Consider the following 15,312-nt stretch of genomic DNA (forward strand, 5'->3'; position numbering starts at 1 on the left):
ATTGCAAAATGAAATTTAGGCTTCTTCACAATTCAAGAAACAAGAGGGATTTAAGAAAAATGGAGTTACAATTAAAAAGACAGCAGTAAAATCTTACAAGTGCAAATACGATAATAATGTTCAGATAAATCTTAATATATAGTTGTCCAAGTTATAATGGACAAAATTTATTAGTACTGATGGAAGGTAAATACCTTATAGAATTAATAGTGATGGAAGGTTAATACCTTCTAGAATTAATCGAGCTCCAAACAACCCAATTATAAAAAATAAAAAAATCTCAATATATAGTCTTAGCTAACAACTAAGAAGTCAAAATAACAACCTAATCGCAGCGATTTTGAATTTTTTTTTTTTTTTTTTTATAAAAGCACTCATAGCTAGCACGCCCTCATTCCAAGCAAGGGAGACAAAAGGGACAAAAGCAATTGAATACTATATCCATTATGACCAAATTCACTGGATCATAGATGTTGCAAATGAAAATTTTATATGACAGCTTACTCTATCAATGTGCAAATTTAATTTGCAAATATTAAAATGCGCAAGTCAACCACTATTAGTTAGATGCATGTCTTTTGAGGTTTGAATTCTTGTTATAATCATGTGTTGGGTTGTTAAATTTCAAGTATGACTGTTTTAACTAACATATTGGTTCCTTATTTGGTTCTTTATGTAGCAATTGACATAAACATTAAGACAGGGACAAGCTACACTCTAAATCGCACAATTCATTGAAAAAAACAGTGTCCATTGTGCAGTTGCGAAGCCATTATTCATACAATGAAATTCAAAAAAAAAATCTAGAATATCACGTTTAGAATTTAAAGCGATGACCTAAAGTAATTTTTGAACCGCCCTAAAGTAGAATTTTCCCTTATATCAAGGAATGCAACAATTCATTTAAGCAAAAATGTCAGTTCTTTTTCGGTAGAAGCGAGTTATAATTTAACAGAGGGATATTCAAAAGATTTGAACCTGCAAACTAAATCAATTTTTGAACTACTTTTTCCATTACAAAGAAAACTTCTTTTATGTCAAGGGAATTCAAAATTGATCCTCTATGAGAAGATATATTTTTCCTTACTTTTGAGAAAGGGGGTTAAATCGAACCCCTTTATTGTTGTGTTACCCACGCCCCTACTTTTGTGAACTCCTACCTCTTTTTTTTGGAAAATTCTCGGGAAGATCCGTTCGTCGTTACTTTTGGGTGTGTACGGGGTAACCTGATCACTAAGCAATAGCTTGTAAACTATACAGGAGATGTAAATTATACTAAGAAACCCGGTGCGATTAGCTCTGACTGAGGAGGCTGCTGGTGAGGAAAATCGATCTCAGGTCTCTCATATAAAAAAACCAGTACTTATTCAACCAACCCAGTCAACCCTTGTAGTCAACTTCTACCTTCGAAGTAGGCAATTTCCGTTCATTTTTCAGAATAATTTTTTTACACTTGGACATTACGTAGAAATAGCATACAGACTATTAGCTATGAAAATAAAAAAGCACACGAGCTTGAAATATAATAGGATAGAGACATAGAGTAGAGGAAGTTAAATTTAAGTATACTTCTAATTAATATATGCTGATAGCAATTTTGTCTTTTTTTCAGTCCACATTCACCCCCTTGCCTCATTCCCATCCTAAAGGGCAAACTAATATTATAACACGGTAACTCTGATGGTTAATTTATGGATGAAAATTATACAACTTGATACACATAACATAATAAAGAGACATTCAAAACCACCATTACTGACCTATTCTCAAAGTCAACTCCTTCTCCTATATAAAAGAAAGCCCTTCCAAAAACTAAAACCATTATTCCAACTACTCTTTTGTCTCATTTTCCTCCTTTCAACCTCCAAAAGAAATAAGAAAAAAATGGGAAATACAATTTCACCTTGGTGCTACTCCATTTGTCCTTCAAGATCATTAATGGTTAACCTATTTTTTCACGATGGAACGACGAGGATAGTCACCGGAAAAAGGCTAGCCGGAGAGATAATGTTCGAATTCCCGGACTGCATGATTTGCCATGCAGACTCATTCTATATTGGAAACCCTATTCCATCCTTAAACATCGATGATAAGCTCAAAAATGGCGATACATACTTCGTTTTGCCTCTAGATTACTTCTCATCAAGCAACGTGCTCTCGGCTTCTTCTCTTGCTTCTCTGGGCTCGAATCCTAGACGAGCACCTGTTAGTTTCAAGAACCCTATATTTCAATATATTAAGGCGGAAAATGGTAGGGTTTTGATAAAAGTGTCACCGGAGTTCATAATTAAGCTTCTTACAAGAGGAAAAGAAGATGGATCACAAGATAATATTGCAACTACAAGTCCTAGTGATGGTAAGTTTTTATGTAGCACACCTGAGTTGAAGAAACATTATGAACAATTGGTTGGTCCAAAAGGACAAGTTTGGTCACCTAAGCTTGAGACTATTTCTGAGTACAAAATTAGGTATTCTCCTTGTAGGTTTATAGGTTTGGAATGGAAGCAGAAAGAAGAATGAAAAGTTCTTTTCTTTTTTTTTTGTTGATTTTGGTGTATAGCAATTAATTAGAAGTGAAGGAAGAAAATGCAGTTAATATATTGTAGCACTGTAACTTAGAAGTACAGAAGAATATACATATGATGTTGCCAATTCGAACAAATATCTTAGGAAAAGAAAAGGCACAAACCAGAACAGAATCAGGAAGAGGGATTTTGAATGAAATTAATAATTTAGTGCTCAACAAAAATATTTTTTTTTAAACCCTTCTGTATCCTAAATCCACCTGACAAACTCGAATTTGTACCACATAAAGTTCATTTAAGGAGAAGCGAACTTTCTATCATGAGCTTTTCCATTCTCCGAGCTCAAATTTAAGACCTTTAATTTATAGCCGAGGGATCCAATACATTACACCACTCTCGGTGTTCTCAACAAAGATGATTCTGAATTATTTGTTGAAGAAGAGAGTAATTTCGAACTAGTCCTTCATAAGTACGTACCCAATAATATGGTCTTAATTATTGTGCTTATTTGAACATATATTGGTGTATGATATAGTTGATGTGGCAATAGAAACTTATGTATGTGAAACTTAATTTTGGATTTGGTGGTGGGTTTTCTTATGTGTGGAAACTGCAGACTCATCAAATTTGTCCGGTAAAAATGACATTGAGTTGCATTAAACCCTTTGGAAAATGTTCTCTATTCGATCTTTTATGGAAATTAATGTCCACGTGGTTTCTCAAAGCTTCAGAATTGGATATTAGTTATAAGTACTAAACGATTAAGGAAATAGCTAGAATTTCAAGCCCGATAATTGTTGCCGAAAAAGAGAGCGGAAAATTATTGTTGGCAATATTTCCTACTCCCTCTCTTTCAATTTAGATGACATACTTTTCTTATTAGTCTGTTCCAAAAAGAATAACACATTTTTACAATTGAAAATAATTCAAATTTAAACTCTTCATTTTACCCTTAATGAGAAGTTTTTATAACCACACAAATATTATGGTTCCACAAAGGTTTTACCCTTTAAACTTTTAAGATCACATGTTTCAAAAGTCTTCTTTATTTTTCTTAAACCCCGTGCTGAGTCAAATTATCTCATCTAAATTTAAACAGAGTGAGTAATAATTATTACTCCATTGATTGAGAATAATGTTGTGCTTGTCCGTAATTATTTATTGAACTATTTTATAGGCTATATCTGTAGGGGGTAATTGTCTAAGGACGTATTAGTCTTTTCATTAAAAGCAATTAGTAGTCGGTTATGATTGCTGAGTTGTTAACAGTCAGCTCATTAGTTAGTTACCATCAGTTGGAGAGGTTAGGAGGTTAAATGCGAAAAAGAGGTAATCAGTGTAATATCGATTAGAGTTTAGCATTTTCTATCAATAAACCATACTCTTCTTCTCTCTCAATTCTTACTCCTAGTCCAAGTAAGTGCACATCTATTCAAGGGTTGTTCTTCATCCCAACCCTTTAGGACTGCACAATGTGTGTTCTTCATTGGGCACGTTTCATTGGTATCTGAGCGAGTCGATTCTCGGCCGAAAATTATGCCGGAGGCTAGCAACAAGGAATGGAGAAATGAGGCGCAAGATGGATGAATTATGTGAGCAAGTGCGTATTCAAGGTGATGCGTTGGGTGAAATAAAGCAAATGCTAATTGCCAAGACAACTAACAATGGAGCTCCAGCGGCTCACGTAGCTCCAGAAGCAGCGAAAAATGGGGAAAATCACATTCAAGATCATAACCCTAATCCGGCATGTCGATATCAATAATTCGATTTTTCCCAGTTCAACGGGGAAGATATTATTGATTAGTTATACAAGGCAGAGTAAGTTTTTTATTACGAGCACACTTTGGAGGAAAACAAGGTTCAAACGACCTCTATCAACATGGAATACAAAGCCATACAGTGGCACAAAATGTATATGAAACCAAGAATGGGGAGATTTCTAAATTGAGAGGATTATGTTAGGGCAGTGTATTTGAGATTTGGGGATGTTGAACACGCAGACCCCATGGCAGAATTGGTGGCTTTTAAACAGACTAGGAGTGTTCAAAAATTTCTTGGCAAATTTGACGAATTATTGAACCAAGTAGAGCTGACAGAAGAGCATTCCATTAGTAGTTTTTTAGCCAATTTAAACCCTGAGATTGAGGTCTAAGTAAGGATGTTGGGGCCAAGAATATTGATGAACGCTTATAGCGAAGCCAGATTGGCAGAACAATCTTTAAAATTGTAGCATGGTCATACACAAGCCTTGGTAAGAAATTCAAGATCACTACTTTCTACACCTAGCAGTTGCGGAGATCAGGTTTTAGGGGATCCAATTTTAATCAGGTCGTGAAGGCAGTAGAACATCAGTACCTAGCAAGATTGACAGTAAGTCAGCATTTCAAGGATCAAAGAGATTGTCAGCTAAGGAGATGGATGATAAGAGAGCAAATGGCCTTTGATGTTGGTGTGATGAAAATTATACACCAGAGCACAAGTGTAGTTAGATGAAGCAATTGTTCATCTTGGAACTGGATGAGGAAATAGATGAGCCCATCTTAGGAAGATGAACCAGAAAAGAACAAGAACTCTGAGGAATCAACCTTGAATCCTCAAGTTTCTGTTCATGCCCTTGATGGAACTAGTGACTATAGAACAATGAGGGTAAAATGAGCTGTTAAGGGGAAAATGGTTCATGTTCTAATTGACTCAGGGTCAACACATAATTTCATGGACTTAGCAGTGGCAAAGAAGTTGGGTTATAGATTGGAAACCATCCCTTTGTTTACCCTTAAAGTTGGATAACAATTAAACTTATAATGTGGTTCTAAGGACACGTGATTTCACTTAACACCAATTGATAAATATGAAGATTAATAGCAGAAATAAACTATAAAGTAAAGCAAACCAGTGTTGAAATGGAACTCAGCCCTCAAGTTTGGATACCCTGAAACTCGGGGTGTCAATGGTTCGGTTCGTCCGGATATTTTATAAAATTAGTATCATACCGATTTTTCGGTTATTCTATTATATATAACCAAAATTAGACTTTTCAAAACCGTCCAAATCATATCGGTTTCTTTTCGATATCGGTACGGTTCGGTTAATTTTCGATATTTTTCTAAATGTCATGTAAAAGTAGTAGAAGTAGAATGCAATAACATACATACTTTTATAGGACTTAGCAAAACTCTCTATACATTTTTACTATTTAAAGGGTGATGGATTAAGAACATGAAAGATGGTCAGAGTATAGATCTATTAACTATTCTACAATATCATAAAAGACAGTAAGCAAAAACAAAGAAAATATAAATCACACGAGTGAAAAGATATTAACCAAGCTGGAACTCAAGAATAAAGTCTAGAGAAGATTAAATATTCAAAAAGATAAATCTAAATCATAAGAAATGAAACGTATTCAATACATTGTACCTTGTTACTCATAATCGCTAGAATACCTTGTGTCTTGCTAGTAAATATGCTGGAAATAGTTTAGTTTTAACATGAGTAGCATAATAGGTTGGGAATTAGGATTTTGAGTTTAGTTACTTCTTGACTTGTAACCGTGTTCATAATTCCAAGTCCCACGAAAAACTTTAATGCTTTATTATTTTTAAACTTATATATAAATATATTTTTTATATGTAAATTTATTCGGTACGGTTTGGTAGTTTTTCGGTTTATTTTCATAAAATAAAAAACATATCCTAATTATCGGTACGGTTATAGAAATATATAAAAACCTATGGTTTTATTAAAAGAAACCTAAAAATTGGTTCGGTACGGTATGGTGCGGTCATAGTTTTTAAATATCCATTGACACCCCTACCTAGAACTGGTTGATGTAAGAACAATCAAAATATAATAAACTAATGAACAATAGTATAAACGAAAAGAGAATCATATAGCTTTGATGTCTGTGAACAATGTCGCCTTACAAATGGTTAATACTCCCCTTTATATAGTAGAGGAATTCTACTTATGGTATAACTCTAGTTACAGAAGGAAATTCCATGATTAGCTAATTAACCATTCCTAATTTGATCCGTTCCGAGATTTCCGCCATGATCTTCGACCAGGCGCAGATATTTTGCCTTTCTGTTATTATGTTATCTTCGATCTTGCTCGATGCCTGTCTTATTCGGTATCGATCGTTGCTGGCCTCGATCTCGACAGGTACCTCGAATCACGAACTTGGTACTTTGTCCTCGTACCTTGGTCTCATCCACTACGGGGCCGACCATCGATGCAGCTCCCTGGTCCCGGTCAGATAGAAAAATTGGGCGGGCTCGATTTTAACCGTATACAGATAGTCCCCTCATTTTTTGGAGTGTAATGACAAAAAATAAATTGAGCCTTCGATTTATACCTCGACCTGCCATGATGTCACCATCGTGACGTAAGCAACGAGTGTGACCGAAATGTCTTGTCGGTATAGTTTCCCAAGTCATTAATGAGTGTCAGTTGGTGGTTGGCCACTAGTGACTTTGAACCTTCGTCGTGAATCCAATAAATAGACCCCTTCCTCATTGATTCAAACCTTACTTTCACTTCCTTCTAATCTCCAAAGCTTTCACATCTCTTAAGTTCTTCCTTTTTACAAATCTTCAGGTTTTGTTGTTAATCCTTTCTCAAACGCCAAGTCCTATTATCTTCCTCTCCTTTAAACTTACACAAAAATGGCAAAACATCAAAAATGGTACCACAAAAAGAAGTTGCTTCATCTTCCCAACCGGCCGGCGGGAAAATGCCAGTGGAACCCCGTCTTGAGGAATGCATTCCTGGGGGGTGCGCGCTAAACTCTGACTTCAAGATCGATAAAGCCTCGTCGATTCCTGGTCGATGCGAGCCAGTGTCGAGGTATATATGCTCGATAACTAAGGAATATCTTAAGCAGGTAAAGAAAGACTGTAACTGGGAGGGTAAAGAGGTGGTGATCCCGACCCCCGAAGAAGACATCACCACCCATGTGGAAGGGTTTATAAGTGTTTACACTTACCCTTTCACACTGGGGCCCCTCGATCTCGTCATCGTTGATTTTTGCCGTCAATATCGAATAACCCTAGGCCAAATCCATCCTTCCTTTTGGCGAATTGTTATTCTGCTCCGATTCTTCGTGAGCAAAATCGAAGGGCTCCCTTTCACCCTTGATCACCTTATCAGATTGTATAGTCCCCACCTCTATTAAGGCGGGTTAATAAAACTTCAACGTTGGGCTACCAAAGTGCTATTCTCGAGCATAGACGAGGAAAAGGATTGATGATGGATGGGTCGGTTCGTTCGAGTAAGGACCTCCGACCTAATCCCAGCCGAGAAGATGCCATTTCCTGAGAAATAGAACATGAATCATAAGTACCATCTCACTGTTAGCTTCCATGTATTATTTGTTCCTTTGTGTTTTCTCATCGGTGTCTTTTTCTATGATGTAGCGATCGCTTGGGAGGCCAAGACTCATGGTAAGCCCACTTTTGTGTATTTGATAATTAGATTAAGATGCCCTTCTTTTACTTATTTAATTTTTCTCGTGTACAGGCCTGGGCAAGGATGCGGTCATGAGGCCCCTATCTAGTGAGGAGGAGACTTCGATCCTGTCACCGAAACCGACGAAGGAAAAAAAAGAGAAAAAAGACCTTAACCTCCGAGGATACAGAACCTAAGAAGAGGGCGGCTCGTAAGCCAAAGAAGAACATCATCCTTCTGACTGAAGACTTTGTTTGGCATCTAAGGGAGGAAGATGAAGAAGAGGAAGAAGACGACTCCGGGCTGGTGGCCCGAGTGGGAATGAGCACCGAGGCCCTAAGACCACTGAATAGGTGAAGTCTACAGAGACTCCATCTCGAGATAAGGGGATCTCGGGAAGAAACTTGGGTGAAGTCCCCGAGTCATCGAGGATTGAAGATGCCTCCCACCATAATGAGCCAACGGTGGGTACGGCTGTAGGGGCTGATCTTGAGGCCCCTCGAGATGGAGAAAACGCCCCAAGTGATCCATTTGGGGCAATAGAAATTGGAGTCTCCCCACTGCTCCCCTCATTTTCTGAGGAGATGATTCAAAAGGCTCGGGCCTTGAAGACCCCCTCCATCGAAGGAGCCCACGGAAGGGAGGACCCCTTCCGTGATTACTTTACTGGGGTCGAAGATGATACCGGCCTGAGCGACTTGGAGGTCTCGAGGAAGGACTCGGGCGAGGCATCGAGCCTTTTCAATGAAGCACAACAAGCTCTAAATCGGGTAAGCCTTAACTCCCTTTGTTGGTATTACCCTTGTATTCATTTTTCTCTTCCTGTCTAACTTCATTTCTTCTTTCTGCATAGGCCTCAGCGCTTCATCGGGAAGCATTTTCTCGGTCTCGAGCTGAGCTGAGTCGGTACGAGGCCGACATTCAAAGGCTTACCGAGGAGAGGAATTCCCTCAACCTTCTCGGTGGGCAAAAATAAGAAAAGATTAATGACCTCCAGCCGAGTTGGCCACGGCTCACAAAGATCAGACCGACCTGATCGAGCAGGTAATGAAAATCTTAAAAGCTCATGGGCTCGATTCGGGAACGGTGGCTAACATTTCAATCTCACCATTGCAGCAAAAGGTAGAGAGGATCGAGCAATTCCGTGAAGAGGTCAACATGATAAAGGCGTAGACCTTGGGGTGGAAAGAAAGCATGGACCGCTTTGCTGCTGAAAAAGAAGTTGCTCGAGCCTAATTGTCATCGATCGAAAGTCAGCTTTGAGGCATGAAGGAGAAGAGCTCAGCTCAGGCAAAGCAAATAGAGGAGCTCGAGGCTTGGTTGGCTTCTTAACTTGCAAAGGCCAAATCTGATACCGAAAAGGCAAAGGCCGAGGTAGAGGCGATCATGGTTGTCTACCGGGCCGATGCTGAAGCCGCTCAAGTCCAAGCGAGAGAGGAAGATGAGACCACTCAAACTCGAGAACATTGGATTGTTGAACTCGCCAAATGCCTATCTCGGGGGGAAACCCTCGAGGAGATCCACGCTCGAGGTTTCGATCTTATCGATGAGATAATAAAGGGTAGGGAGCATGAAGCTGATGCTGGAGCGCTGGCCTCTTCCGATGATGATGATGATGATGATGGCAGCAAGAGCGGATTTTAAAATTGGGAGGACCTCGATGAAGAAGAAGTTGCCCCTGAGGAAAATTAGGAATCTTGGGCTTTTTCTTTTCTTCTTTTTTTTATGCGAGACCCTGGTCGATCCTTGTAAATATCTTCGTATATATATAAAAGATCTTTTTTCTTTTTGACTTGTCTTTATTCTATTTCCTGCCTCGTGAAAATTTTATTTCATTCATGCCTTCATGCCTTATGGAGATTTTGCTCATAAGTTTGGGACTTTAGGCAACTAGACCGAAGTTGGACTAGTGTAGTCTTAATCAAGTGAGTACTTGCTCGAACACGGAGTACGATAACCCTTAGGTTTTAATTGAGTGAGGATAATTTCTCGAACTCAGAAATAAAATGGCCCTTTAGGCTCTTGAATTAGGCCGATATGGCCATAGTAAAAAGAATGGATTTCTCCCCCTTTTCGGCTTGAAAAGTTTATTGTTTAATCATATAAAATCTCCTATATCTTAGCATGAAATAATGGATTTTCTCGAGAGTTCGAAAAATTCCGTACCCATTTAGGGTTTTCGAGGGTCGATATTATCGAGATTCTTTATTTCGTAATGCCTTAGCATAAAATATAGAATTTGTTCAATAGTTCGAACGACTTTGTACCCATTAGGATTTTTGAGGGTCGATATTGTCGAGAACCTTAGTAATTTAGCCGAGGGTAACCTTTTTAACCGGTTTATGAAAATTTTCGAAGCCTGTTTTATAACAAAAATCAGACGTCTCTGAACCGTGTTAATTTGGCCGTAGCCTTTAGCTTGGGATTCGCCTTTTGGGCTTGTTCCCCTGTTATACTTCGAACTTGTTCGAAGTATCAGTCCCCGAGTGGGGTGGCCGTGGCCTATAGAATCGTGGGTTGCCTTTTTAAGGTCTTACGATCTCGAGGTTTTAGTAATTGGCAGTCTCCGAGTGCGGGGTCAATTGTTCAAACTTTAGTTGTGACCGGCCCTTAAGCCAATTTCCACAATAGATCACAAGCACGACATTGTAAAGTAAAAATTTCTCTAAGGCATGAAATATCTAGCAAGGAAAAATTCTTTTTTCAATAGATTAACATGTGTACATGTTTGCCATTAGGGCTCGAGTAATCTACATGGGCATGGTTCGTTCGACCATTTGACCCTTACAATATTTACTTATCGAGACCCTGTTGGCACGAAGTATTTTCCTTGTAACTATCCGACGGTGATGCCCCCCAGTATTCGAGGTTGACTGTAAAGGAGCCTCGGATACTGTTGAATTGCTCTAAGTTTAGCACGAACAATGGTTGCCTCGTTAAAAACCTCGATGGAAAAACCCATTTAGGACAAAAACCGGTCTAAGGAAAAAAGTGTGCAATGCGTGCTTTTAGACCTAAGGACTTTGAGTTTGAATAATCCTTTGATGTCTTTGATTAAACACCTGCAAATGGTTAGTATAAAATATAAATGAAAGTGGATAAGACCGAGTGAAGTTGTTCTCCGGGTTAGTGAATCATCGGCGCATACCTTTGACATTTGTCGTACTTTCGAACAAACTCTTTTGTATCCTTTTACATATTGGCCCAATAGCATCTTGCTCTGATGACTTTGTGAACCAATGATTCGGCACCTGAATGATTTCCGCAGGTGCCCTCGTGGATTTCTCGTAGGACGTATTCGGTATCGTCTGGTCCCAAATATATTTCCAATGGTCCATCGAATATCCTTCTATATAGTGTTCCATCTTCGGCCAATGTGAATCGTGCGGCCTTCGTACGTAGGGTCCTCAATTCCTTAGGATCTGATGGAAGCTTCCCGTTCTTTAGGTACTCAATATATTTGTTCCTCCAATCCCAGGTCAGACTTGTGGAGTTGATTTCGACATGGCCTTCTTCGATTACTGACCTTGAAAGTTGTACGACAGCGCCTGAGCTAATATCGTCGTCTTCGACTGATGACCCCAAATTTGCAAGGGCATCGGCCTCGCTGTTTTGTTCTCGAGGCACATGCTGTAGGGTCCATTCTTTAAACCGATGTAGAGTCACTTGTAATTTGTCCAAGTATCTCTGCACTCGATCTTCTCGAACCTCGAAGGTTCTGTTGACTTGGTTTACCACAATAAGGGAGCCACATTTGGCCTCGGTAACCTCTGCTTCCAAACCTTTAGCTATCTCGAGACCTGCAATCATGGCCTCATACTCGGCCTCATTGTTAGTTAACTTGGAAGTTTTGATAGCTTGTCTAATTGTATTACCCGTGGGCGACTTTAAAACGATGCCTAGGCCGGACCCCTTCACGTTCGAAGTGCCGTCTGTGAAAAGGGTCCACACCCCCGATGATGTACCCGACTCTAATAATAGTTTCTTTTCGACCTCGGGTACGAGGGCTGGCTTAAAGTCAACCACGAAGTCCGCTAAGATTTGAGACTTGATGGCCGTCCGGGGTCGATACTCGATATCGTACCCACTAATCTCAATGGCCCATTTGGCCAATCGGCCTGAAAGTTCAGGCTTAGGGGATAAGTAGTCACCACACAGATCGGTGACACTGAAAATATGGTTTTAATTTCCTAGAGGCGCTTATTAGGGCAAGCGCTAATTTTTCTAAGTGTGGGTACCGTATTTCAGCCTCACCTAAAGTTCGACTAATATAGTAAATAGGAAATTGTGTACCCTGCTCTTCTCGAACTAGGATACCACTTATCGCGATTTCCGAGACTGCTAAGTACAAGTAGAGTTGCTCATTCGTTTTTGGAGTATGAAGCAGTGGCGGGCTCGAGAGGTACCACTTTAATTCTTCCAATGCTTGTTGGCATTCCGGGGTCCATGTAAAATTATTCTTCTTTTTGAGTAGTGAAAAGAACCTGTGACTTCTATTTAAAGACCTCGAGATGAATCGGCCTAGGGAGGCTATGCGCCCTGTTAATCTTTGTACGGCCTTAACATTGTCCACGACTGTGATGTCTTTGATTGCCTTGATCTTATCGGGGTTGATTTCGATTCCCCGATTTGATACCATAAAGCCGAGGAACTTGCCCGAGCCGACCCCGAATGCACATTTCTCCGGGTTGAGTTTCATGTAGTGCTTCCTTGGTATATCAAAGGTCTCATGCAAATATGTCAAATGGTCCTCTGCTCGTAGGGACTTAACTAGCATATCGTCAATATAAACCTCCATTGATTTACCTATTTGTTCTTCGAACAATTTACTAAGCGTTGATAAGTGGCACCAGCATTTTTTAGTCCAAACGGCATTACATTATAACAATAGGTGTCATACTTAATGATGAACGAAGTCTTTTCCTGATCCTCCGGGTTCATTTGTATTTGATTGTACCTGGAGTAGGCATCGAGAAAACTAAGGATCTCGTGACCGGTCATGGCATCGATCATACGATCGATATTCGGCAGAGGAAAAGAGTCTTTAGGACATGCTTTGTTTAAATATTTATAGTCTACACACATTCTAAGTTTATTTCCCTTTTTAGGGACTACAACTACGTTTGCTAACCATTCGAGATATTTTACTTCCCAAATGGATCCTATTTTGAGAAGTTTGGCTACCTCATCCTTGATGAATGCATGTTTTACCTCGGACTGGGGCCTTCTCTTTTCTTTTATCGGGCAAAATTTCGGGTCCAAGCTCAGTCAATGTGTAGTGATCTCTGGCAGGATCTCGGTTATATCTAGGTGGGACCATGCAAAACAATCCATATTATTGATAAAAAATTTAATGAGTTTTTCCCTGAGCTCAGGAGTTAACCCCATACCCATGTATACCTTTCGCTCGGGTAGATGCTCGATCAGTATTACTTGCTCCAGCTCTTCCACTGTCGATTTAGTGGCGTCGGAGTCCTCAGGGATTATGAAGGATCGAGGGATCTAGTAGTCATCGTCCTCGTCCGTTCCCTGCTTCTCCGACTGAGTCGAGGCTGGTGGTTGTGGTTGCTATTTAGCTTCCTGTTTTCCTTTGGACTCCGATCCCTTTGTTGACGAACGCGCCGATACCGGTATTATTTCGTCGACCGCGAACCTCTCTTTGGCAGCATGATGTTCCCCATACACCGTTTTTATTCCATCCGGTGTCGGGAACTTCAGTATTTGGTGAAGGGTTGAGGGGACCACCCTCATGTTGTGAATCCAGGGTTTTCCGAGCAGTGCATTGTATCTCATATCACCCTCGATCACATGAAACTTTATTTCTTGAATAGTTCCGGCTACATTTACTGGTAGGATGATTTCGCCTTTAGTTGTTTCACTCGACATGTTGAAGCCATTGAGAATCCGAGTTACGGGTACGATCTGATCTTGTAGGACGAGCTGCTACACGACCCTCAATCGAATAATATTGGCCAAGCTTCCTAGATCAATTAAAACACGTTTAACCTGAATTTTATTCATAAGGATAGAGATTACCAAAGTATCATTGTGGGGTTATGAGATCCCTTCTGCTTCCTCATCATTGAATGATAAAGTGCCTTCTGGCACATAGTCTCGAGTTCGTTTTTCCCTGGTGATTGATACTTTAGTGCGTTTAAACACGGGACCTTATGGAATATCGACCCCACCAACGATCATGTGAATCACGTGTTGTGGTTCTTCATGCTCGTTTTTCCTGTTCGCATCCCTATCTTAGAAATGGTTTTTAGCTCGGTCGCTCAAGAATTCTCTAAGGTGACCCTCGTTGAATAGACGGGCCACCTCCTCCCTTAGTTGCAGTCTTCGGTTCTATGATCATGTGTACCATGGTATTTGCATATTTGATTGGGGTTTCTTTGGGATGGATCGGTTTGTAGGGGTCTGGGCCATCTAGTATCTTTGATTCTCCCAATGGCTGACACAATACCTGATGCGTCGATGCTGAAGTTGTATTCTGATAACCACGGTGCTTCTGTGGGATCGGCATGTTTATCAAAGCCACTTTTGCTCATGAGCCCTCGAGAGCTCTGTCCTCGATCGTTCCTTCGATCATTTCGGATGGGATTGCGTCCTGGGCCGATATTTCTACGATCTGCATTGTATGGTTGATACCGATCTCTGTTCGACCGGGGTTCTCTATCGATATCCCTTTGAGTTCTGCCAACGAGCCTGTTTGGATAAACGGAACCGGAAGAGGTCCCCAATTGGTCATCCTCGACCCTGATCTTTGACTGGTACCGATTATGTACATCGGCCCAGGTTACCGTTGGATATTCAATTAAATTCTACTTTAGCTGTCGTGATGCCACCGAACTTCGTTCGTTCAAACCCTGAGTAAAGTCTTGAACAGCACAATCGTTTGTGACTGGTGGTAGTTCCATGCGTTCCATCTGGAACCGAGATAAGAATTCCCTTAACATTTCGTTATCTTTTTGTTTCACCTTGAAGAGGTCCGACTTCCTAGTTGCAACCTTTATTGCTCCGGCATGTTCCTTTACGAAGGAGTCTGCAAGCATGGCAAAGGAATCGATAGAATTAGGCGACAAGTTGTGGTACCACATCGTTGCTCCTTTCAACAAGGTTTCTCCAAATTTTTTCAGTAAAACAGATTCAATCTCATCGTCTTCCAAGTCATTCCCTTTTATTGCGCATGTATAAGAAGTGACATGCTCATTAGGGTCGGTGGTCCCATTATACTTAGGAATTTCTGGCATTCGAAATTTTTTCGGAATGGGTTTCGGAGCCGCACTTGGAGGGAAATGCTTCTGTACGAATTTCTTTGAATCCATACCCTTTAGAATCA

General features: G+C 40.1%; 1 protein-coding gene across 1 annotated transcript; it reads left to right on the forward strand.

Moving 5' to 3' along the window:
• Positions 1-1,884: 1,884 nt before the first annotated feature.
• Positions 1,885-2,520, forward strand: LOC104098041 (uncharacterized). The gene has a single exon (XM_009604696.4). The coding sequence runs from the start codon at positions 1,885-1,887 to the stop codon at positions 2,518-2,520; it is 636 nt and encodes a 211-aa protein (XP_009602991.3).
• Positions 2,521-15,312: the final 12,792 nt, after the last annotated feature.

This window comes from Nicotiana tomentosiformis, chromosome 5 (assembly GCF_000390325.3).
Source record: "Nicotiana tomentosiformis chromosome 5, ASM39032v3, whole genome shotgun sequence".
Taxonomy (NCBI): Eukaryota; Viridiplantae; Streptophyta; class Magnoliopsida; order Solanales; family Solanaceae; genus Nicotiana; species Nicotiana tomentosiformis.

What these genes read in the sequence shown, in the direction of transcription:
- LOC104098041 (XM_009604696.4), top strand. Translation starts at nt 1,885, where the DNA reads ATGGGAAATACAATTTCACCTTGGTGCTACTCCATTTGTCCTTCAAGA.